Source organism: Haliaeetus leucocephalus, unplaced genomic scaffold (assembly GCF_000737465.1).
Source record: "Haliaeetus leucocephalus isolate CR32 unplaced genomic scaffold, Haliaeetus_leucocephalus-4.0 Scaffold517, whole genome shotgun sequence".
Taxonomy (NCBI): domain Eukaryota; kingdom Metazoa; phylum Chordata; class Aves; order Accipitriformes; family Accipitridae; genus Haliaeetus; species Haliaeetus leucocephalus.
Genome location: NW_010972953.1, coordinates 2,592,306 through 2,613,833, shown reverse-complemented (window position 1 = coordinate 2,613,833; position 21,528 = coordinate 2,592,306). Strand labels below are relative to the sequence as shown.

Below are 21,528 nucleotides of genomic sequence, written 5' to 3'. Positions count from 1 at the left end.
CTTGCTGCCAGCTGGCAGCGAAGGCAACGCCGTCCGGCAGCCGGGTCTGGGCGGGAGCGAGCCGGGGCTGCTCTGTAGGTGAGCCAGGACCGCTCGGGGCAGCGGCGAGGATGCACAAAGCTCCCGAGTGGCTTTTGGCCTCCGGCGGCGAGGCGGGAAGAGGTTTGGCCATGGTGGACGCCAACGGCGGAGGGCTCGGGGCTGTCCCCGTGCGGCTGGGGACAGGGGGGGCAACGACCGAGCCCATGGGGGTCCCCGCTGAGGCTTTTCTGGCTGTGGGGCCGCTGTGCTTGGGTCCCAGCGTGGGGCCGGCCGCAGCTCGGGGTGAGCTCGAGGCGGATGGCGGGGAGGAGCCGCTGGCAGCGAAGCCGCGGTTGCATCAGTCTTTGCGGGGGTGGAGCGGTGGCTCATCCTGGGGGGGCCCGGGGGCCGCCCGGCTTTGCCGGTGCGAGGGACCCCGCAACCGGTGCCGGTGCCCGCTGCCCTGCGTGGCGTGGCCTCCTGGCTCCCGGCCCTTCGTTAGGGAAGCGAGGGTTGGGGAGACAAGGTTTTCCCTTAGGGGCAGCGCTGGGGCTGGGAGAAGCTTCAAAGCGGATCGCGCCCGGGGTGATTTATACCGCATTTTCCACCCCCTGCCCCGCTGTGGATGATCTCACTGCCGGCAGGAGGGAGTTCTGCTCCTGGCCTCGACACGTGCCTGCGGGGCCGGCTCCAATACCGTCAACCCCGCCGCTGCCACCGTGCCGGGGGTCCCGAGGGCGAGGGGCACCTCCTTGCAATGCTGCTGGCCGTGTGCGAGCGAGTGGTCAGCCTGGGGGAGAAGCGCCGTGATGATGCCGGGCTCTCGGGCAGAGGCAGAGGAGGGCAGTGGGGCTGTGGGGGCCAGAGCTGCCCCCCCAGGAATGGCCGGGGAAGAGGCGGGTGAATCGTCAAGGGCCATCCCTGCTCCTGGGCTGATGTGCACAGAGACAAAACAAATTCCTCTTTCAATACCCCCTTGTTTCTTCCTCTATCTCACGCCTCCCAACATCTGGTAGCATCCAGCGGAGGTGGATTGATGCTGCTAAAGCAATAATATATTAGCGCGGTTGCAAACAGTACCAGTATTCCCATGATCGCGACCGACACGGCATTTCCTGCGGCTCGGCCTCTCGCCGTCCCCTGGCCGGACCCTCACGCCTGTGCCCTGGGGCCACCAGGTCTGAGGATGTCACTAGGATGGGACAGAATGGCCAGCGGGCAGCTCTGGGTGCCATCTCCTCGCCTTGGGTGTCCGCGGCACCCGTCCGAGTCTCCTGATGCCGATTCCAGCCGTGGGGCTGTTTTGAGGCAAACGTGCAGCGACTGGGAAAAGCATTTCACCTGGTGAACTTGCTGCGGGAGGCGGCCGAGGCCAGCTCTGAGCTCACCGCCCGTCCCTTCCAAACCTGCTGCTTCGCTTCTGGTGGGCTGTTTGCAAGGAGCCGGCGCTGCCACTGGAGCGATGTTTGCTAGATCCGTGCTGCCCACGGCTGCCAGCGGCCTCGGTGTGCCGGGGGGGGCACACTGGCAGTGCCCCGAAACCCACTTGGGCTTGGGGAGCTCTGCATAGTCCGGCCCTGCTTGTGCAGCCTCTCCGTGCCCCTGGGGACACTGCGGTGACGTGCTGATTTGCCTTGCAGGGGAGCTGTGCCCACAGCTCTGGGACGAGGATCTGGTTGGGAACAAGTATGAGAACGTAACGGGTAAGGAAAGCCCCTCTCGCCCTGCAGACGGGGTCCCCGCGCAGCCCTGGCTCCCCGGGGATGGGCTCTGCACCCTGCCTGGAGAGCATCAACCCTCGGCACCCATGCCAGGGCCAGGTCTCACCTCCTCCCCTCTGTCCTGCAGGCTTTAACCTGATTAAAAGGTTCGACTTGCTGAAGATGTCCTCCATCAAGAAAGTCCGCAACCCGAGGGGGCCGGTGATGCTGCGGCTGGGCGCCGTGCCGCTGGTCCAGCCCACGCAGTGAGTGCAGGTGGCTCGCGAGGTGGCCCTCGGTGGCCAAAGCACCGCCGATCACCGTCCCCAGGCGTTTTAAGGATAGGGCCCGGGCAAAGCTCGTTAGACTTGTGTTAGACGTTAGACTCGTTAGCATGTGCTGGACAGTCTGGGCACCCTGTGGCACCCAGGGTGGGGGACGCAAAGGTGCCGGTGGTGCAGCCCCGGGGCTGCCCAAGCCACCTTCCTCCTAGAAAGTAAATCATGGGCTGCAGCGGCTCGGTTGGGTCGTGGCCAGCCCTTACGCAACCGCGGCTCTGTGGCTGCTCTGTGTCTGCTCTCCTCAGCTTGGCAGGCGCTCGCCGGGGTCTAGACAAGCTCAAAATGCTGCACAGCTCCGAGCAGGCACTGCTGGGTTTGCTGGGGCCGCAGGGGTCTGCTGGGGGAGGCACACGGAGACCGGCTCTCGGCCCCACTGTCTCTGCACGTCCTGCCCGGCCGTGCCCGAGGGGCAGGGGTTGGCAGGGATGCTGCAGCGTGGCAAGGTGGGAGCAGGTCCACGTCCTCGGGAGCTGTTCCTGGAGGAAGCTGCTGCGGTTTGCACGCCTGCCTCCTTCCAGCCCGCTTGTCCCCACGTCGCCCCAGGGGCTGGCATGCGTGTATGCCGGGCACGGGGCTTTTCCGAGGGCGATGGAGACCCAGCCTTGGTTCCTGACCTGGGCAGCCAAGTCCTTAGACGGCTTCGAGACGGCGGATGCTCCAGGCTGATGTTGCTCTTGGCCGGGTGCCCGTGGCAGCCCAGAGCCAGCCCTAGGAAGTGCTCCGCGCAGGGGTGTCCCCAACAGCCAGGTTGCAATCTCTAGGTGGGCACCCATGGGTGCCCCTCCATCCCAGCCCTGCTCCTCGGTGCCCGGTGAGGATGTCCCCATGCAGAGCAGAGGGGACCACCGGATCTGGCCCGCTCCCCGTGCCTTGGTCCAGCTCCAGAGCAGTGGCTTGGAAAATCGCTGGCATGGTGGAGCCGAGGCCGGGAGCAGAGCGGAGCCTGAAGCAAATATTTCCAGCGGTTGAACGGGCTGCGGGCGAGCTGGGCACAGTCTCACATGGGAAACGGCTGCCCTGCTCCCCGCCATGCGAGGGGGCGAACCAGGCTGCCAGCGGGAGGTGGGCACCACGGCTGCCCCCTGCCCACAGCCTGAGTGGGACCATCCGTGGGGTCAGGGATGTATTTCCCGGCTGCCTGAGGACAAAATTCAATACCGTGGTGATAAGGGCCGCAGCCGCCCCAGGAGGGCCGTGTTTGGGGGTGCGTGGTGGAGATGGTGGCTGTGCTGTGGGGCAGGGATGGGGATGGCGGTTGCAGGGTGCCTGCGGCAGGCTGGCCTGGGTCCCCCCCCACGTTCTCGGTGCAGGGTCCGGCCCCCCCTGATGCCTGTCCCCGCAGACAGGTGTTTCCCCACGGGCTGCCTCCCACCTTCACCCTCGTCCTCACCTTGCTGCTGAAGAAGAACAGCACTGGGGAGCACTGGTACCTCTTCCAAGTCACGGACCAGCAGGGCTACCCCCAGGTATGGCCCCGGGGTGGTGGGACACACCGGTGGCGAGGGGACAGCCGGGACCCATCCCCGACCGTGGTGTTGTCCCCTTCTCTGCCCAGCTCTCCCTGGCCGTGCATGGCCCTGAGAAGAGCCTGGAGTTTCAGGCGAGGGCACCGGGGACCGTGTTCGTCAGCGCCGTCTTCGCCGGGAAGGCCGTGGCATCCCTTTTCGACGGGCGGTGGCACAAGGTGGCAGTGGCCGTGCAGAGCCGTGCCGTCTCCGTGCACCTCGACTGCGCCTCCATCTCCTCCAAGCCCCTGGCACCCCGGCGGGCACTGGCCCCCGAGGGCAATGCTTTCCTGGGGCTCGATGCTGTGCGCGGTACCCCGGTCCGGGTGAGTCCCCGTGGGGTTGCGGGCACCCTCTGCTTGCGGCGCAGGATCCGTCCCTGCCTGCCCCTGACCCGCCGCCCCCTTCCCGCTGCAGTTCGACATCCAGCAAGCTCAGATCTACTGCGACGCCGAGCTGGCCAAGCAGGAGGGGTGCTGCGAGATCTCGGCCAGTGGGGTGAGTCCCCCCGAGTCCCCACCACGGTCCCGGCTGGGCCCTGGCATTGCCCTGCACGGTCAGGGTTTTCCCCAGAGGGGAAACTGAGGCACGGTGAGGGCAGATGTCTCAGCCAGAGCTCCCCGGTGGGTCACATCCTGCTCATGGTGGCCGGGGACACAGGGCAGCTCTCCTCCAGCCCTGGGACATCACTCGATGCCTGTCCCCCTGGCCAGCACAGGGCACGGTGCAGGATGCATCCCTCTCCCAAATCGCACTGGGTGCTCAGGCAAGGCTGGGGCTCCCGGCTCTCACCCCGGCAGCCCCCCGTGACACCCCCCCCTCTCCCGGCAGTGCCTTCCAGAAGCACCCAAGACCCGTCGACAAGCAGAGCTGATGCAGAGCAGCAACCTCATCGAGATCTCGCCGCAGCCCGAGGGCCGGGTGTACACCCGCTGCTTCTGCCTGGAGGAGCCGCTGGGCGCGGTGAGCTCCCGCATCCCTCCGGCAGCTTGGTACAGGTCCCCATCCCGGCACACGATGCTCCCGACCCCGCAGGGTGGGCAGCGCTCAGCCGCCGTGCTGGGTGCTTGGTGCTGTCGAGCCTTGCAGCCACGTTGATTCAACCCGTGGAAAAGCCCTGCCTCACATTTTCCACCGCTCCAGGCTCGGTGCGAGGGGAGGGAGGGAGCTGGCGGCGGTCAGACGCCGGGGAGCGAAGGAAGGGAGGGCTCCTGTAGTCCCGCTGCTGGTCTGCGCCGGCTGAGCCGCCGGCTCGGGGTTCAGCCCGAAGAAGGTCGCATCCATGGGTGCTCCAGGCAAGATAACCCCAGGGTGCATGGGGAGGTAGCACCCAGGCATACACAGGCAGAAAAACCCAGGGATGCACAGGCAGAATAACCCAGGCATGCACAGGCAGAATAACCCAGGCAGGTAGCACCCATGGCTGCTCTTCTCTCTCCACAGGAGCCGGCGAGGACCTCGGGGAGGACTGGCCTGAAGGGAGATCACGGGGAGAAGGTGAGGGGAGGTGGGAAAGTGTGTCCCAGCCTGGTTGCCCCGATCCCAGCACACTCGGCTCCGCTTTCCTTCCTTCCACCAGTGCCAGGGCTGTGCCGGGGGCCCATCCGCCCTCCGGACTGGGTCTGTCCCCGCTGCATTTGGGAACTTGCTGCCGCCAGAGCTGCAGGGACGCCTGCAGAAGTGGCTGCTTTGCTCCCCCAAGCAGGAATTGAGGCCTCACTTAACTCTCCGCCGCTGCTGGAGCGATCCCAGCCGTGGCCAAGGGCCTCTTTGTTCCCTCCAAGCGTCTCCGGAGCGCTGCCAGAGCTGGGAAGCGTCTCCAGCACACCCAGTGTCCCATCCCTGCGTGGCCGCGTCCCCCCCCGGGTCTGCTGCATCCCCATGGTGGGATCCTGCCGGGCATCCCCAGGGTGTAGACCAGGTCCAGCAGTGGGGTTTGGGGTCCACAAGCCTGCCTGGCTTTTCTTCCTACCCTCTGCTCCATGTCACTTCCCCGCAGGGTGACAGGGGCCCCCCCAGGCAGCTGGAGACCCCCAGCAAGGGGGTGAGGTGTGGGGCTGGCCCTGATGGGAGCCTGGGGGACTGATCCCAGTCCTGCTGGTACCAGCACCTGGGCATGGGGTGCGGGCAGCTCGGGTCCCGTGGGAGCACACTCGAGCGGCTGGTTTGACCCGGCGGAGCTGCGGTCAAGCCACAAAACCACAGGGAGAGATGGGTGCCAGGCCAGCGCTTTCCTCACCTCCCCAGGGACACAGCTCTCCTGGTTTTTTCCCTTCTCCACCCAGGGCATACCCCTTGTGCCCACGGGCAACCCCAAGGGCTGGCGGGGAGAGATGCTGCTGGGTGAGCCCTGCAGGTTTGGGGTGCCCAGGGGAGTGGGGCAGCGGCCGCGGGGTTGTGGGTGCCACGGGGTTGCGGGTGCCACGGGGTTGCGGGTGCTGTAGGGTTTTGGGTGCTGCGGGCAGCGCGCGGAGCTGGCGCAAGCCGCCGTCTCTGTCTCTTCCAGTGCCCGCCCTGCTCGCCGCAGACGGCCTCGGCAAACGTGAGTGTGCCGCCGGGCAGCACCGGGCTGTGCTGGTGGGAAGAGATGGGGACCCTGATCTGAGCTGGGGTTGGCAAAAGCCACCGGGGTGCTGGCTCGGGAGTGTCGCCCACCGCTCTGCCATCGCCACCAGCCCCCCACAACCCGCGGCTGCTCCTCGTCCGGGGCCCGGCAACATCTGGCTGTGGGGAAGGTCTCTGATCCTTTCCAGATGTGGCCCCATTCCTATGGCAACCTCTGGCTGGAAGCGTGGGACTGATGGCGGGGGGGATGGTGGGTGTTTGGGACCCCGCTTGTCCCATGGGGATCCCAGGGTGGCACCTGGGGACAGGGTGTTGGGAGGATGGGGACCGCGGGAGAGACGGGGCTCTCTCCTGCTGCCGTCTGGGGGGCTCTGGGCACTGCGGGACACCTTTCTCCTCTCTCCCTAGGTCACGCTCGGTCCCCCGGGTCCAAAGGTAGGTTTGTCACCCCCCAGGACACACAGAGCCCAGCTCCAGCAGGGATGTGGCCACGCAGACCCTCGGCCGTGCCTGGAGCATCCCCGCTCGGGACCCGTGGGTCCCGCTGTGGGCACATGCGTGGACATGGGGACACCCGTGCCCTGCCTCGTCACCCACACCTCCCTTCTCTTGCAGGGTGGGAAGGGCGAGCGTGGCCTGCCTGGCACCGCCGGTGGCAAGGGGCAGAAAGGCGACCGAGTGAGTGTCTGTGGCCACGTCCTGGGCAGGGAACCCCACTGCTGCGGGGCTGTTCCCCAGCACATGGGGGTCCCACTCCCCTGGGGAGTGCTCCTACCCCCCATGGGGCCCCCCATCCTCAGCCATGGCCGGTGCAGGCAGAACCCCTGAGCTGCCTCCCCTTTTCCCACAGGGTGCTGACTGCGTGCGTACCCACCCTGGCGGACCCGTGCAGGTGAGACCCCCCCGAACCCTCCGTGTACTCCCCTGCCCTGGCTCTGCTGCCTCCCCTCACCCCACTCCTTCCTCCTCCTCCTCCTCCCCAGTGCGCCGAGGGGCCGCAGGGCGAGAAGGGGCAGCGTGGAGAGGTGGTAAGTGATGCTCGGTGGATGGGACCGTGGCACGGGGACACAGCGGTGTGCCCCCCGCTACATCTCGTGTGTACCCCAGGCTGGGGCGCGGGGGTCCAGCCCCCAGGGGACAGCTCAGTGGGTGGTGGTGGGATGAAGGGAGCGGTGGTGCGAGCAGGAGGGAAGCCCTGCACGAGCCCACCCGTGGGCACCCACTTTGTCCTGCTCTTCCCACGCAGGGGCTCCCGGGGACAGCCGGCACCGACGGGCAGAAGGTAAGTCCAGCCTGCCTGTGGATCCCGGCATTGCAGCGGGGACGACTGCCCCGTGGGTCCCGGGATGGCAGCAAAGGTGCCGGGAGCTGCCGGTGCCAACCTGGCTAGCGTGGGTGACGGCATGGGTGACATCCATCTGTCCCACAGGGCCAGAAGGGCGAGAAGGGTGATGGAGGACTGCAGGGCAAGCCAGGACGCCCGGGACGTGATGTGAGTAGTGCCGGGCAGTTACCTGGGCATCCCCTGGGGCACCCCTCGGGCAGTGGGGTCCGGCCGCCGGACCAGCCCACCCCGTGGCGTGCACGGCGCTGCGCGTGCGGAGCCTTCACACTTTGCTCCCCTCCCTGCAGGGTCGGCCCGGAGAGATTTGCGTGGTGGGCCCCAAGGGCCAGAAGGTAGGTGGGAAATCTGGGTGCGGGAAGGTGGGGGCACCCAGCAGTACCACCGACGCTGACACCCTCCCTTGCCTTCCAGGGTGACCCTGGTCTCGTGGGACCCGAGGGGCTGGCTGGCGAGCCGGGACCCCCGGGGAAGCCAGGCTCTCCGGGGATCGGCTTTCCAGGGAAGCCGGTAAGGACCCCCATGCCGTGGGGCTGCGCTCGGGCAGCGTCCCCAGCTCGGCACGGGGTGGCTGCGGGTGGGCATCACCGCGCGGTGGGGCTGGCCGGCCGGCCAGGGTGCTTGGGCAGGGCTAACGCCGTCCTCTCTCCCTTTCAGGGTGACCCTGGTGGTCCCCCGGGTCCGAAGGGAGAAAAGGTGAGTGGGGGGGAAAAGGGGTCCCGACCACCCCCTCGTCCTGCCGGAGGGCAGCTTGGCGTGGCAGGCAGTGGGTTGTGCCGGGGATCCCCGGCTGGAGCTGGATCCGCTGTGGCTGAGTCAGTGCTGGCTCGCGGTGCCGCCGACCGGGCAAGCCCCGGCTGGGTGGCCCGGGGCTCGGCTGGGTGGGCAGAAACCCCCCCTGGGGGGGGTAGAAAGGGTTGCATGGGGGTGCCGAGGGCCGTGGCTTTCTCCCTTGCCGGGCTCAGGCTCTCCTGTCTCTGGCTCCAGGGCAGCTCGGGAGCTCCTGGACCCGGAGGATCGCCTGGGACACCCGTGAGTACTGTGAGCCTGGAGCCAAAGCCCGGGGTCAGGGATGGATTTCTTGGCTCGGGGTCGGGGTTCCTTGGCCGGAGAAGTGGTGGGATCCGAGCCCAGGTGCGGAGAGGGGTTTGGGAGAGCCGATGGCCTCGTTTGGGGCTGGGACTGTCCTGTGCCATGCCTGGTGGCAGGGGTTGGGGGGTGCTGGGGGGCACTACCGGGGCAATCCTTGGCCTCAGGGCTCCCCGAAGCAGCCCCATGCCCTGCCTTCTTCCTGCAGGGACCCCCTGGCATCGTGGGGCCGAAAGGAGACAAGGTGGGTGCAGGCTGGCCCGGCGGAGGGCTGTGCCACGTCTCCCTGTGCTGTGGGCATGGCAGCCCCTGCCGGCATGGCTCCACCGCAGTGCCCATCCCTTGGGCTCGGGGCTGCTTGGGGCATCTTGGGGGCCACCCTGAGGACCCCCCAGCCTGGGGCTGCATCTCACTGTCCCCCGTGGGCAGGGTGAGCCATGCGAAATGTGTCCCACCATCTCCGAGGGGATGCTTGGTGCCACCGGGCTGCCCGGCAAGCCGGGACCCAGGGGAGCGCCTGGAGCACCCGGCAAGGATGGGGTCTCGGTGAGTTTGAACCCGGGGGGTTGCGGGCGGGGGCGTGGGGTGGAGGGCAGTGCAGGGTCTCATCTCAGCATCCCTAACACTCCCTCTTGGTTTCCCCCTCCCCAGGACAGACCCGGCCCCGCAGGACCCAAAGGGGACAGGGTAGGTGACATGGGGCCGAGGGGCAGACTGGCTCATCCCCAGCCGGAGCAGGGGGGACGCTGAGCACCATCCAGCCCATGCTGGCAGCACCCAGCCCAGCTTCTGTGTTTCCTTCCAAGGGAGATCCCGGCATCCAAGGGATGAAAGGGGAGAAGGTGAGCATCCATTCCTCCATCCCACCTACCTGCTTGGCAGGCTGACCCTGTGGCCCCCCCCCCCGAGCCGTGTCCTCTCCCTGCCTTCGCAGGGGGACTCCTGCCTGTCCTGCGATGCCCGTGTCCTCGCCGCGCTGCTGCGGAGTCCCGCTGAGGGGCTCGAGGGTGAGCCGGCATCGCCGCAGCCGGGGCTGCCGGTGAGTATGTGGGACTGAGCTCCCGTCTCCCATGCTGGGGGGGCACCCCGGTGCTGCGTGGGTGCTGGGGTGTGTAACCGTGTGGGGCGTTCGGCAGGGCGAAGCGGAGCTCCCCAGGCTGGCTGGCATCAAGGGTGAGAAGGTGAGTGACCCCAACATCCACCCCCCCCTTTCTACACCCCCCGAGGGAGCAGCAACAGCGGCATCGCCCCATGGGGTCAGGGCAACCTTGGCTTCGTCCCGGGTCTGACCCCGACCCTGCTCTCTTTCAGGGAGATGTTGGTCAGCAGGGACCCACAGGCAGACCGGTGAGCGGGGGGTGCAGGTGGGCAGCGTGGGTGTGGGGGCTCAGAGTGGGTGCTGGCAGCCCAGGGGTGCAGGAGCCGGGCGCTGGGGGCTGTAGTCGCACCTCTTTCATGGCTTCTCGGTGCAGGGGCTCCGGGGAGACAAGGGCGATCCAGGAGTGCGGGGGCTCAAAGGAGAGAAGGTGAGTCCTGTGATGGGGACCCCCCGGGACCTGCCCCATCCGTGAAACCTCCCCAGCTGAGACCTGTGCAACTCATTGCGTGGGACAGCCCTGAGATGAGGGAGAGCAGTGGGGGCTGCAGGGGCCCCCCCTAGTCCCCAAAGCCATCAGGATGTCCCCTCCACAGGGCGAGCAGTGCGGGCAGTGCCCTCCCGTGCCACAGGCCCTCGAAGGGGCAGCGACAGTGCTGGCTGTGCCGGGACCACCGGGGGAGAGGGGCCAGGGCGGCCCCCCCGGCAGAGCGGTGAGTGCTCCCCTGCGCTCACGGGTGCCCATTTTGGGGGATGCTCTGACCTGACCCGTTCCTCTGATCCCCCAGGGCAGACCCGGCGACGCTGGCCAGAAGGGACAGAAGGTGAGAGGGGCTGCGGAGGGGGCTATGGTGGGGCTGGGGGGGGAAGAGGGGGCTGTGCCCCCCCCCCCCAGGCTGTGGGAGTGCCATGTGGTCCCCTGCCCCATGCCAGCCTTGTCCCCTCTCTTTGTCAGGGGGACACAGGCAGCCCCGGGGACCCAGGTACCCCAGGCATGGCTGGTGTCCCGGGGCTGTCGGGTGAGCCTGGCATCAGGGGTCCTGCCGGCCCCAAAGGCGAGAAGGTGAGACCCCCGCGCTTATATGGGGACCCGCATCCCGTCACCGTGGCGTCACCCACCCCCTCCATCCCTCTCCCACCCCGACCTCCCCTCCTGTCCTCCCTCCTCTGCAGGGAGACGCCTGTGAGCCCGGTCCCATTCCGCATGGGGACTTCTCGGACGTGGTCGGCATCCCGGGAAAACCAGGGGCCAAAGGGGACCAGGGGCCCCCGGGCATCGGCCAGCCGGGCAGACCCGTGAGTGCCCCTTCCCCACGGTGCCGTGGATGCCCCGTGGCATCGTGCCCTTGGGGCTGATCCCGGTGTGTTTTAGGGGAAACCGGGACTGCCTGGGATTCAGGGTCCTGCCGGACCGAAGGGGCTGCAGGTGAGCGGGGCTGTGGGGGGACAGACATGGGGGGGGACCTCGGGGCTGCTCACTGCCCCTCTGTCTCCCTAGGGTGAGCCGGGACCGCAGGGGATCGGCCAGCCGGGACTGCAGGTGGGTGCTCGGGGTGCCTGTGCCATGCCGTGCCGGGTGGCTCTGCCGACTCTCACGCACTCTGGTTTTCCCAGGGAGAGCCCGGGAGCACCGGACCACCCGGGATACCCGTAAGTAACGTTTTAGGGTGCCCAGCCCTGGGACATGGGGCAGCTGCCAACCCCCCCGATTCCTGCAAACGGGGGGATTGTGCCCCCGCAGAGGGGTGCTGGCCAGACCACCCTGGGGACAGTGCTGTCACCGCGGCTCACTGGGTGGGCAGGGGGGTGGCTGGGGCTGCTGGGGGGAGTTAACGCTTTCTCCTTCCCCCAGGGCCCCCCCGGACCCCAGGGCCCCCCAGGAATTGCGGTGGAGAAAGGTGCAAAGGTAAGGGAGCGTCCCCCAGCCCTCCCTCCCCCCCCTGCTCCCCCACTCCTGCTGTCCTTCCTCTGCAGGGATCTCCGGGTCCCAAAGGTGCTGTGGGACCCCCCGGGCCACCAGGGACCAGCGTCACCGGGCCACCGGTAAGTCCTGCCCTCCAGGACGGGCATCGCCATCCTCTCCCAGCTAAAAACCGCCGTGCCGTAGTCCGAGCCCAAAGCTGAGCTTCCTCACCCTCCTCTTCCTCGCAGGGCCCCGAAGGGCAGCGGGGGCTCCCCGGGGCACCCGGGTCCAGTGGGCAGCCGGTACGTACCGTGGGCAGATGGGTCGTGCCTGCGAGTACAGGCAGCGCTGCCAGGCGTGCGGGCAGCATGGTGCTAAGCAGCCGTGCACCAATGCTTGCCTGGCCGTGGGTGGGGGTCACCGGGACGGGGATGGGGGCCGCCTGCTAATGCACATCTCCGGCTTTTCTCCTCGCAGGGGGAGAAGGGTGCCCAGGGCGAGAAGGTGAGCCGGGGTCGGGGTCGAGCTGTGCCCCCGTGCCGCCCCAGCACCCTCCCTGCCCTCACCTCTTCTCTCTGCAGGGAGACCCCGGGGAGTGCACCTGCCCACCCAGTCCCCGCCAGGACCCCAGTTACGCCGGCATGCCGGTAAGCACCCCGAGCGCCCATGGGCACCCCCCGGCTCTGCTTTGCCCCCGCTGAACGCTCTTCCCCTTCTCTCGGCCCCAGGGAGCCCCAGGACTCTGGACCGGGATGTCCTGGCAGCCGCAGCCGGGCCCACAGGTGGGTGCTGCTCCCGCTGCGCTGTGCCCGCCGGCCCCCCACCCGCCATCACCCCCCCCCCCCCGCCTCTCTCCATTTGTGTTTTGGGGTGTTGCAGGGTCCCCCAGGAGCACCCGGCCCCCCCGGTCCCCCCGGTGCCCCAGGCCGCCAGGTGAGCGATGGGAGACAGGAGCAGAACCGGGCGAGTGGGGACCGATCCTGACCAGCTTTTAGCGCAGGGTTTAAATATTCAAGCGCTCTCCTCGGTTTTAGGGGATACCAGGACACAACGGTTTGCCGGGACTGCCCGGACCGGCCGGAGACCTGGTAGGTAGTGGCTGTGCCCGTGGCAGAGACCCCCCCGGCCGCCTGTCCTGTTCCCCCCTGCCCCGGTGGGACACCGTCCCCTTCCCTCCTGCATCTCTTCCAGGGGCCGCTGGCCGTCATGGCCGAGAGGAACATCGAAGTGCTGAAGGTGAGAGTGTGGGGATGGGGCATCTTCCTGCTGTGGGTCATGCCCGGGGTACCCTGAGCACCCCGAGGTGCCCCTGACTCCCTGCCTCCTCCCAGACCCTCTGCGGGGACTGCACCCAGCTGCAGGCAGCCTTCGAAGCACCCAGCGGTGTCAAGGGAGAGAAGGGAGATGGGGGCATGCCGGGTGCCCCCGGCAGCGAAAGCTGCGCCCGCGTGAGTATTGCCCACCTCCGGGTGGGAATCCCAGTGCCCAAAAACCCCTGGTTTTGGTGGGTCTTGGGGTGAAGTGCAGAGATGCTCCCGAGCTCCTGGGCATCGGCTCACATGGCAGTGGTGCAAAGCAGCAGGCGCTTGCAGGGCTGGGCACGCTCCGGGCACGCTCTGGGTATGCTGGTTCTGCTGGTCCTGTCTGCCCGGGATGGGGTCCCTGGGGAGGGTGACGGGCTTGTCCTGTGCAGGGGCCAGTGCAGGCTGGAGCAGAGGGTGCTGAGCACCCGAGGGGTGCAAAATGCGGGGCACTGTGCCCCACAGTTCCCCCAGTGCACCCCTGCAGGGGATCCCTGGGTGACTCCTGGGTTTTCTTCCAGTGCTTTGCCCAGTTCCCGAGAGCGGAGGAGGCTCGGGTGAGTGAACCGTGCCACCCGGCACCCTCTCCCTGCCCGTGGGGCTGAGCTGGTCTGGGTCCCCTGGTCCCCCAGGGTGCTGCAGGGTTGGTCCCCACTGGGGCAGGACCCAGCACCGTACCCCCGTTGCGGGAGCAGCTGGGGCTTTGGGGAGCGGAGGTTTGCTTCGAGGGGCACTTGGCTTGGCAGGGCTCGGCCGTGGGCAGCGGGCAGAGCCGGTCCCAGCCCCTGATGTGTCCCCCGCTCCCCGCAGGGTGACAGCCCTGACCCGGACTGCGTGGGCGATCCCGGGCTCCCGGGTGCCCCGGGCATCCCTGGCGAGAGAGGCGAGCAGGTGGGTGTCCTCCCCATCCACGGAGCTGCCCTTCTCCTCCAGCTCCCCCCCCACTGCCATCCCAGCCCTTCCCAGTGGCCATGGGGGCCACGGGTGGTCCCTTGGTGCCCCTCGGAGCTGGAGTGGGGCCAGGTCCCTGTCACCCCCGCTGTGGTCATGCCTAATGCACCCATCTCTCCCAGGGCTCACCAGGACTGCGGGGACCCCCAGGGCCACCTGGGCCCATTGTAAGTACCCCCTGCCTGGGGTGGAGGGTGGGCATCGTGTTATGGTCCTGGGGGCTTGGACCCCCCCCCCCATGCTACAAGTTGCCAAGGGGGCCTGGCGCCCTGCCCTGAGGCCGTGGTGATGGGCAGAGGGCCGGGAGGCAGAGGTGCAGCGTGGCACGGCTGTCCCCGGTGAGTCTGGACACGGAGGTGAAGGTGCTGCCAGCCCGGAGATGGAGCAGAAAGCCCGGCTTGGTGGGATGCCGAGGTCGAGCCGGCCCGTGCCCAGCCGCTCTGCGGCACCCCGAGGACTCAGCCCAGGCTCCTGGGTGCCATTTCCAGGCTGTGATCTCCCTGTTTCTCCCCTCAGGGCCCCCCAGGCTTTCCTGGAACGCCTGGCGCACCCGGACTGCCCGTAAGGACCCAGCACGGCTCTGCTCTGTGCCCTCTGTCGCTGCCGCTTGGTTTGGCTGTGTCCCCCTGTCCCTGTCCCCCCCTGGGAGCAGCCGCAGCCCAGCTGCCCCCCCCTCCCCTCCACCCCATCTCCATCCTCCCATTTTCACCTCCTCCATTGCCATGCAGGGGGTTCTCGGCGGACCCGGGGTCTGCAGGTTTGGGAATGATCTTCCTGAGCTCAGGGACCGGGTGCTGGCACTCACCAGCCCTGGAGCATCTGCCCCCGGTGTCCCGTGTTGGGGTCCTTCGCTGCCACGAGACCCAGGGATGGCCACAGCCTCCAGGCTGACTCGCCTCAGCTGTTTTCGGTGTGCCGGGGAGCTGCTACACCAGCTTGGTGCCCGCGGCTCATCGCAGCTCCCGTGGGGTGGGCTGGGTGCACCAGCAGGCACCCGGCTGCTGCCCCTTCCCCGGTTGCCCCTGGGGACTCCCCTCGTGGGGGCCAGGAGGATCCCCCCCCGTGCGGCCGGTGCTGCCCAGGCTCATCCTCTTCCTCCCCCTGGTCCCTGGGTCCTCTGTGGTCAGCCAGCCTCTACCACCATCTCCATCTTGATCTTCACCTTCATCGTCATCTTCATCTTCATCCTCCTGCTCCCTCCTAGCACGAGGAGGCGGCGAGGCTGCACCGGCGGCTCTCGGAGGATCCTGCCCTCCCTCGCCCGTGCCAGTCGTGTCCTGCTCCTGTCCCCTCGTCCACTAATGTCACCATAACACCACGGTCTGTGTGGGTCTGCGTGGGTCTTTGTGGGTCGTTGCTCTGCGGTGTGCCAGTGTGTCCTGTCCAGTCTCCACCGCCTTGGCACCACGTCATCCCACTAACCCACCCCAGTGGTCCCGTGGCACGGAGCCCGGGGGCTCCCAGCCGTCACCTGTGTCACCTGTGCCTGGCGTGCCCTGGGAGGACGGGGAGGCAGCGGGTTGCACCGGGATGGAGCTGTGGTCTGAAGCATGTCCTGGGCAGTGGCCGGGGTGCCAGGAGCTGGGCACCTCACGCAGCCCACCACCACCACCAGCACTGACTTCTCCATGGTTCCGTGGCACCCAGGCTGCCCGTGGGTCCTGCCCATTTGCCACAGCGTGGGGGGCACAGGCAGCAGTGACCTGTGTCTGGGTGGGAGCGTACCCGGCCACGCTTGGGCATTGAGCCTGGTGCCGTGGGTGGAGGGACCCCAGCCAGGTGCCGAGTGGGTCCTTCTCCCTGGTGCCTGGAGGTGCTGGGCAGACCGGGGCCGGTGCGGGTCGATGGAGATCACAGACCCCATGGGCCGTGCCCAGGTCCTCGGCCCCCCGCACTCTGCCCGGTTGTGCTGCCAGGTGGGCACAGCCCCGGGCAGGGGCCAGAGGAGACCCCCTGCAGCTCTTCTCTTCTTCCTCCGAAGGGTCTCCAGGGGGAACGTGGCCCTGCCGGGCTTGCTGGAGCCAAAGGGGAGCCGGTGAGTGGTGTGGGAGGAGGGGATGGAGGGAGGACATGGGTGCCCTGTGGGCTTTGGGCACCTGGCTGGGGCACTGCAGGTGGCTCAGCATCGTACTCCTCCTGCACAGGGACCTCCAGGGCAGCCCGGCTACCCCGGCGCGACAGGTCCCCCCGGCCTTCCCGTGAGTACTGCGGGGAGCCAGGCAGCACGTGCCAGCCCCCAGCCACCTCGTGTGTCCCCACGTCCCTCCCTGGTGCTCATTGGGGCCCCCCCATTCTGCTGGAGCAAGCAGTTGGGAGACCCCAGCGGGCACCGAGCACCGTGTCCCTTCAGGGCTCATCCCTCTCCCATCCATCCCATCCCACGCATTCCCAGTGCCCTATCCATTGCCCGTCTGTTGACTCCATCCGTGCCCCATCCATCTGTGCCCCTTGCATGCCTTGTCCGTGCCCCATTTTTCCCCATCCATCCCTGCACCCCATCCATGCCCCATCTGGTCCCCCATCTCCCATCCATGCCCCATGTCCCATCTGTGTCCCACGTCCCAGCTCGTCCCCCATCCTGCGGGGTGCCTTCTTCTCCTTCCTTCCCCAGGGCATCAAAGGTGAGCGAGGCTACGTGGGCCCCCCTGGGGAGAAAGGGGAACTGGTGAGTCCCTCAGGGCCGTGCTCCAGGGGTAGAGGGGCTGGGGGCTCTCCCAAGTGCCCCCCTCACCGTGGCTACTGGGATTGAGGTTCTTCCAGCCACATCCATCTGACCCCGTTCCTCCCCTTCCCAGGGACCCCCCGGCTTGGACGGCCTCCCAGGTCCCACAGGGCCAGCGGTAGGTGCCCACTCTGATCGGCTCCCGGGGGGCTGTGGGGCAGGAGGGGGGGCGGCCGTGGTGGCTGTGGGTGCAGCGAGGTGCTCCCCACCCACCTCGCCCCCTCTTTCCACAGGGACCGAGGGGCGAGCGCGGGCTCCCGGGCAGTGCTGGCGAGAAGGGGGACCAGGTGAGCATCCCCGAGGGTCCGGCAGGGATGGGGATCCCCAGGACCCCCATCGGGCAGGATGCGGCCGTTGGGGTCCAGCTCAGTTCTTGTCTCTCCACAGGGTTTCCAGGGCCAGCCTGGCTTCCCGGGACCACCGGTGAGTACGTCCCACCGGGGCTGCTGGGAACGATGCTCCAGCACAGTGGGGTGTTCCTGGGAGATGATGCCTGGCCCTGGCTGTGTGTCCCCATGTCCCCGCGGGGCCGGGTAGCCAGCTGGGGATGGGGACATGGGGCTCTACCAGGGGGACACGGGCACATCCCGCCAGATAAGGTGCGGAGAGCAGCCCCAGAGCAAACCCGTTAAAATGAGTTTGGAGACAGCGGGCTGTGCAGGGCTGGGCTCTCCCACCACGATGACACCCCCCACCCCTACTTAACACCCCTCTTCTCTTTAGGGGCCCCCTGGCTTCCCAGGGAAGGTCGGTCCAGCCGGGCCACCAGGGCCCGCGGCCGAGAAGGTGAGTGCCATGGATGAGTGCCACCGGGATGTGGCTGCGCGGTGGCACCGCTCATCCCTCGGGCCGGTGGGCTCAGTTTGGCCCCTGCTCTGCGGGGTGGCGGAGGCTTGCCCAGCCCTGGCTGCTCCCTTGACCTGTGGCTCTTGCAGGGCAGCGAGGGCATGCGTGGCCCCACGGGGATGCCAGGGCCCCCTGGACCCCCCGGACCCCCGGGCATCCAGGTAAGACCCCCTTCCTATGCCACGTTTGTGGGGAGAAGGGGCAGGACCACTGGTATCATGGTGCTGCTGGGGAGCACCGCTGGCTGGACCCATTCCCCAGGGACCTGTTCCCCATTCCCATGGCCTGGGGTGCCCAGAGCAGGTCCCTCGGGGACCCCCAGAGCCCCTCGGTCCAAACCACCCTCTGACACCCTCACCTTGTCACCGCAGGGCCCCGCTGGCTTGGAAGGACTGGACGGCAAGGACGGCAAGCCAGGGCTGCGGGTGAGGCTCTGTGGCATTCCGGGGTGCTGGCAGGGGGGCAGCCCCCTCCCCAGGACACCCTCAACCCGTATCTCTTTCTCTCCAGGGTGACCCCGGACCACCCGGGCCACCAGGGATGATGGGTCCTCCGGTGAGTGACAGCCTTCCTTCTCACCCCTCTCCGGTGCTCGGTGCCTGGCATGTCCCTGCAGTTAGAACCGGGTGTTCCCTGAGCCAGGACTGTCCCACCGCACACTCCTGGGGATGCTGAGCCCAAGGGGTGGGTGGGCATCCCCCCCACCCTGTCGCTGCAGGATGGGGTCCCCAGCAGAGACTGGGGTCGGTGTCGCCTGCCTCGATCTGCTCGCAGGAGCCGGGGGACCCCCACCCAGCTCTTTTCTCCCTCCAGGGCTTCAAGGGGAAGACAGGGCACCCGGGTCTCCCGGGACCGAAGGTGAGCGACGGCGGCACTGGGGGACACGCGGTGGTGACAGCCCCGAGGACCTTGGTCCTGGGCCAGGGTCTCCACGCGTTGCGCTGCCCACAGTGTCCCTTCCTTCTCTTAGGGTGACTGCGGCAAACCTGGCCCCCCGGGGATCACGGGCCGGCCGGGAGCGGAGGTGAGTTGAAGGGGGTGGGTGGGCTCTGGAGCCCTAAGCTGGATGGTCCCCACGTCACCCCTCAATCACACTGCCTTCCTCAGGGTGACCCCGGACCCATGGGACCCCAAGGTCGCCAGGGACCCCCAGGGCTCATCGTAAGTTGGACCTGCCCCCCACGGCGCACCAGGACGGTGCCCACGGCGGGGAGCGCGGCGTGGCGTCCCTCCGGCACGGGGAGCGGGGACATCACCCATATGTCCCCCCCCAGCTGACACCCCTCTCTCTGCCCCCCAGGGCCCCCCTGGCAGCCCGGGGCAGCCGGGTCCTGCTGGCCTCGCCGGAGTGGTGAGTACTGCGGGGGCCGGGTGGGTGCCACGGAGAGCGGGTTTGGGGGTCACCGTCCCCATCCCCTTCGCTGACTCTGATCCCGGCTGCCTCCTCCTGCCTCTCCGCAGGGGCTGAAGGGCGAGCGGGGCTCCGTGGGGGAGCGAGGTCTGCCGGGGATGCCAGGACAGCCAGGACCCCCAGGCCACCCAGGACCACCGGTGAGTGCAGCGGGGCATGAGGGGTGGCACAGACCTCTGCGCCCCAGTGCAGCGGGGACCTCGAGGACCGATCGGCGTCTCACGCTGCCCCACTTTGATTTCGCAGGGGGAGCAGGGACCAGACGGACCCATCGGTAAAGAGGTATGCGGTGCGGGTTCTGCGGCAATCCTGCCTGGTGGGACCCCGGGGCCAGATCGTGGCATCCTCTAGCCTGGCCGTGGTGTCCCCAGGGTGGGAACATCCCTGTCACCCTGCTCCTCTGTGTCTCCCCAGGGCCCCCCAGGAAAACCCGGCATCGCAGGACCAGCCGGCCAGAAGGTGAGGAGAAAGCCCGGCCGTGCCACCGCCACCATCCCGGCACCCCACAGCCCGGCTCAGAGCCGGGGGTGCTGGGACTGAGCCCTGCCTCTCCGTGTCTCCGCAGGGTGAAGCTGGATCCCCCGGCGAGAGGGGCTACCCCGGGGAGAAGGGCAGAGCCGGCATGCCCGGGGGGCCAGGGAAAAGCGGCTCCATGGGCCTCGTGGGGCCACGGGGTCCCGCGGGTGAAAGGGGCCCCCCCGGCTCGCCAGGACCTGCGGGCAACCCTGGGCTTCCAGGACCCCCGGGGATGATGGTAAGGAGGGGCGACCGGGATGCGGGACCCCCATCCCTCCACAGGGTCCGGTGGTGACGGTCCCTCCTGTGTGTTCCCCCAGGGAGATGTGGTGAATTACGATGAGATCAAGAGGTTCATCCAGCAGGAGCTGAACAAGATGTTTGACGGTAATGGGGTGGCGGGGGCCGGTCGCACCCCGGCATCGCTTTATCCCCACCGGTGCTGAGCGTGGCCGCCTTTTCCCGCAGAACGGATGGCGTACTACACCTCCCGGCTGCACTTCCCGGTGGAGATGGTGGCATCCCCAGGGAGACCCGGTCCCCCAGGGAAGGACGGGCTGCCCGGCCGGCCGGGACCCCCTGGTTCCCCGGGGATGCCGGGGCAGATCGGCAGAGAGGGGCGACAGGGTGTGCCGGGCATGCGAGGTAGGTGCTGCTCCCCGCGGCATTCCCAGCGTTCCCGAGCGCTGGGGCATCGTGGCTGTGCCGGGGTCTCATCCCTCTCCATCCACCTCTCTTCCAGGCGAGCCAGGTGCCAAAGGCGAGAAAGGAGAGAAAGGTGTGGGTGTGATGGGGGACAGCGGCCCCCCCGGACCCCCAGGTGAGCCCCCTCTCTCCGCGTGGCCGCTAGCCCCGTGCTGGGGCTTGTTGCCAGCCCCCACGCCTTGCCACCTCCCTTTTTCTCTCCATCTCTTCCAGGTCCCCAAGGGCCACCAGGCTACGGGAAGATGGGCCCCCCGGGCCCCGTGGGACAGCAGGGTATCCCCGGCATCCCCGGCCCCCCAGGTGCCACGGGGCAGCCGGGCAAAACGGGGCATTGCAGCCCGGCGGAGTGCCTGGGTGCCGTGCCCCTGGAGCAGCCCCTTTTCCAGCCCAAAAACGTCAAGGGTCCCTTTGGCTGAGGGGGTCCCCGTATCCCCCCTTCCCCCCCCCCGTGCCCCCCGCCTTTGCTGTTAATATTGTTTCCCCGCTGTGCCGGGGGCCGTGCCTGTCCCGCGGCGGGGACGGGGGGGGTGTTGTACAGCTCCGTCGTGATCGTGAGGGCAGGTGGATCTTGCCCGGCCAAATACACCCGTGCTGGTGCCCCCCAGGCCTCCCGCCTCCTCGCTCGGCTGCGTGCCGGATCTCCGCAACTCCGCTTTGTCCCCATCCCCGTCCCTGTCCCCCCCAGGGATGAGGATGCCCAAGACCGCAGCCCCGGTCCCGCGCGTGGGGTATCCCCAGGTCAGCCCGGCCGGGGGCACGGTGTCTCAGAGCCCCCCTTCCAGCCCGTGGCACTGGGCCTGATGGGGTTGGATCCTGGGGAGATCCCAGCCCTGATCCTGGGGGATTACAGCCCTGCCTTTGGGGGGATCCCAGCCCAGTCCCTGGGGAGATCCCAGCCCTGATCCTGGGGGATTACAGCCCTGCCTTTGGGGGGATCACAGCCCTGCCTCTCGGGAGATCCCAGCCCTGATCCTGGAGGGATCCCAGCCCTGCACCTGGGGGATCCCAGCCCTGCCTCTCGGGAGATCCCAGCCCTGATCCTGGAGGGATCCCAGCCCTGATCCTGGGGCATTCCAGCCCTGCCTCTGGGGAGATCCCAGCCCTGCCTCTGGGGGGATCCCGGACCGGCTCCCGGGGAACTCCTAGCCCTGCTCCCGTGTAGGTCCCGGGGAGCACCCTTCGGGACTCGGTGGGCCCCACCCCTCTCCGTCGTCATTGCCGCTTTAAGCCCCCCCCCGGGCGCGCCCTTCCTTCTCGTCACCGCCCCGCCTTAGCTGACCCCTCCCACGCTTCCCCGGCGGCGAGGGAGGGCGTGGCCTCCGCGGGCCGCGGCCAATGGGCGCACGCACCGCCCGTGACGTCAGCGAGGGGGAGGGCGCAGCAGCGGTGTTATGGCGGCGTATCCGGGGCAGGTGGGGCCGGGTCGGAGCGGGGTGGGGAGGGGACCGGGATGAGGGGGGGAAGAAGTAGCGGCGGGGGGGGGGGGGGGGGGGCGGGGGCGCCACCCGGGGCTT

General features: G+C 68.5%; 2 protein-coding genes across 2 annotated transcripts in view; both read left to right on the top strand.

Moving 5' to 3' along the window:
- The first annotated feature begins 110 nt into the window (after window positions 1-110).
- COL16A1 (collagen, type XVI, alpha 1) lies at window positions 111-20,430 on the top strand. The gene is made up of 70 exons (XM_010576322.1): window positions 111-324; window positions 1,662-1,724; window positions 1,870-1,987; window positions 3,405-3,528; window positions 3,618-3,893; window positions 3,985-4,065; window positions 4,399-4,530; window positions 5,011-5,064; window positions 5,567-5,611; window positions 6,074-6,109; window positions 6,541-6,567; window positions 6,748-6,810; window positions 6,983-7,024; window positions 7,116-7,160; window positions 7,379-7,414; window positions 7,562-7,624; window positions 7,765-7,809; window positions 7,889-7,984; window positions 8,132-8,170; window positions 8,462-8,506; window positions 8,772-8,807; window positions 8,993-9,092; window positions 9,359-9,405; window positions 9,498-9,602; window positions 9,700-9,744; window positions 9,875-9,910; window positions 10,036-10,089; window positions 10,256-10,372; window positions 10,448-10,483; window positions 10,615-10,722; window positions 10,833-10,955; window positions 11,032-11,085; window positions 11,158-11,199; window positions 11,274-11,309; window positions 11,512-11,565; window positions 11,634-11,702; window positions 11,811-11,864; window positions 12,040-12,066; window positions 12,144-12,209; window positions 12,291-12,344; window positions 12,442-12,495; window positions 12,597-12,650; window positions 12,754-12,798; window positions 12,894-13,010; window positions 13,385-13,420; window positions 13,674-13,754; window positions 13,937-13,981; window positions 14,331-14,375; window positions 15,796-15,849; window positions 15,959-16,012; window positions 16,426-16,479; window positions 16,610-16,654; window positions 16,770-16,823; window positions 16,924-16,959; window positions 17,260-17,322; window positions 17,472-17,543; window positions 17,754-17,807; window positions 17,893-17,937; window positions 18,196-18,240; window positions 18,353-18,406; window positions 18,490-18,543; window positions 18,683-18,733; window positions 18,844-18,933; window positions 19,040-19,075; window positions 19,208-19,252; window positions 19,359-19,547; window positions 19,630-19,696; window positions 19,778-19,954; window positions 20,052-20,129; window positions 20,228-20,430. The coding sequence occupies exons 1-70, from the start codon at window positions 111-113 to the stop codon at window positions 20,428-20,430; spliced, it is 5,004 nt and encodes a 1,667-aa protein (XP_010574624.1).
- Window positions 20,431-21,398: 968 nt separating this feature from the next.
- The window catches only part of PEF1 (penta-EF-hand domain containing 1), a 3,344-nt gene continuing 3,214 nt past the window's right edge, over window positions 21,399-21,528 (top strand). Inside the window, exon 1 of the mRNA XM_010576007.1 lies at window positions 21,399-21,426. Within this exon, the coding sequence (XP_010574309.1) occupies window positions 21,406-21,426 (21 nt within the window). The 5' untranslated portion in view covers window positions 21,399-21,405. The remainder of the gene's footprint in view (window positions 21,427-21,528) is intronic.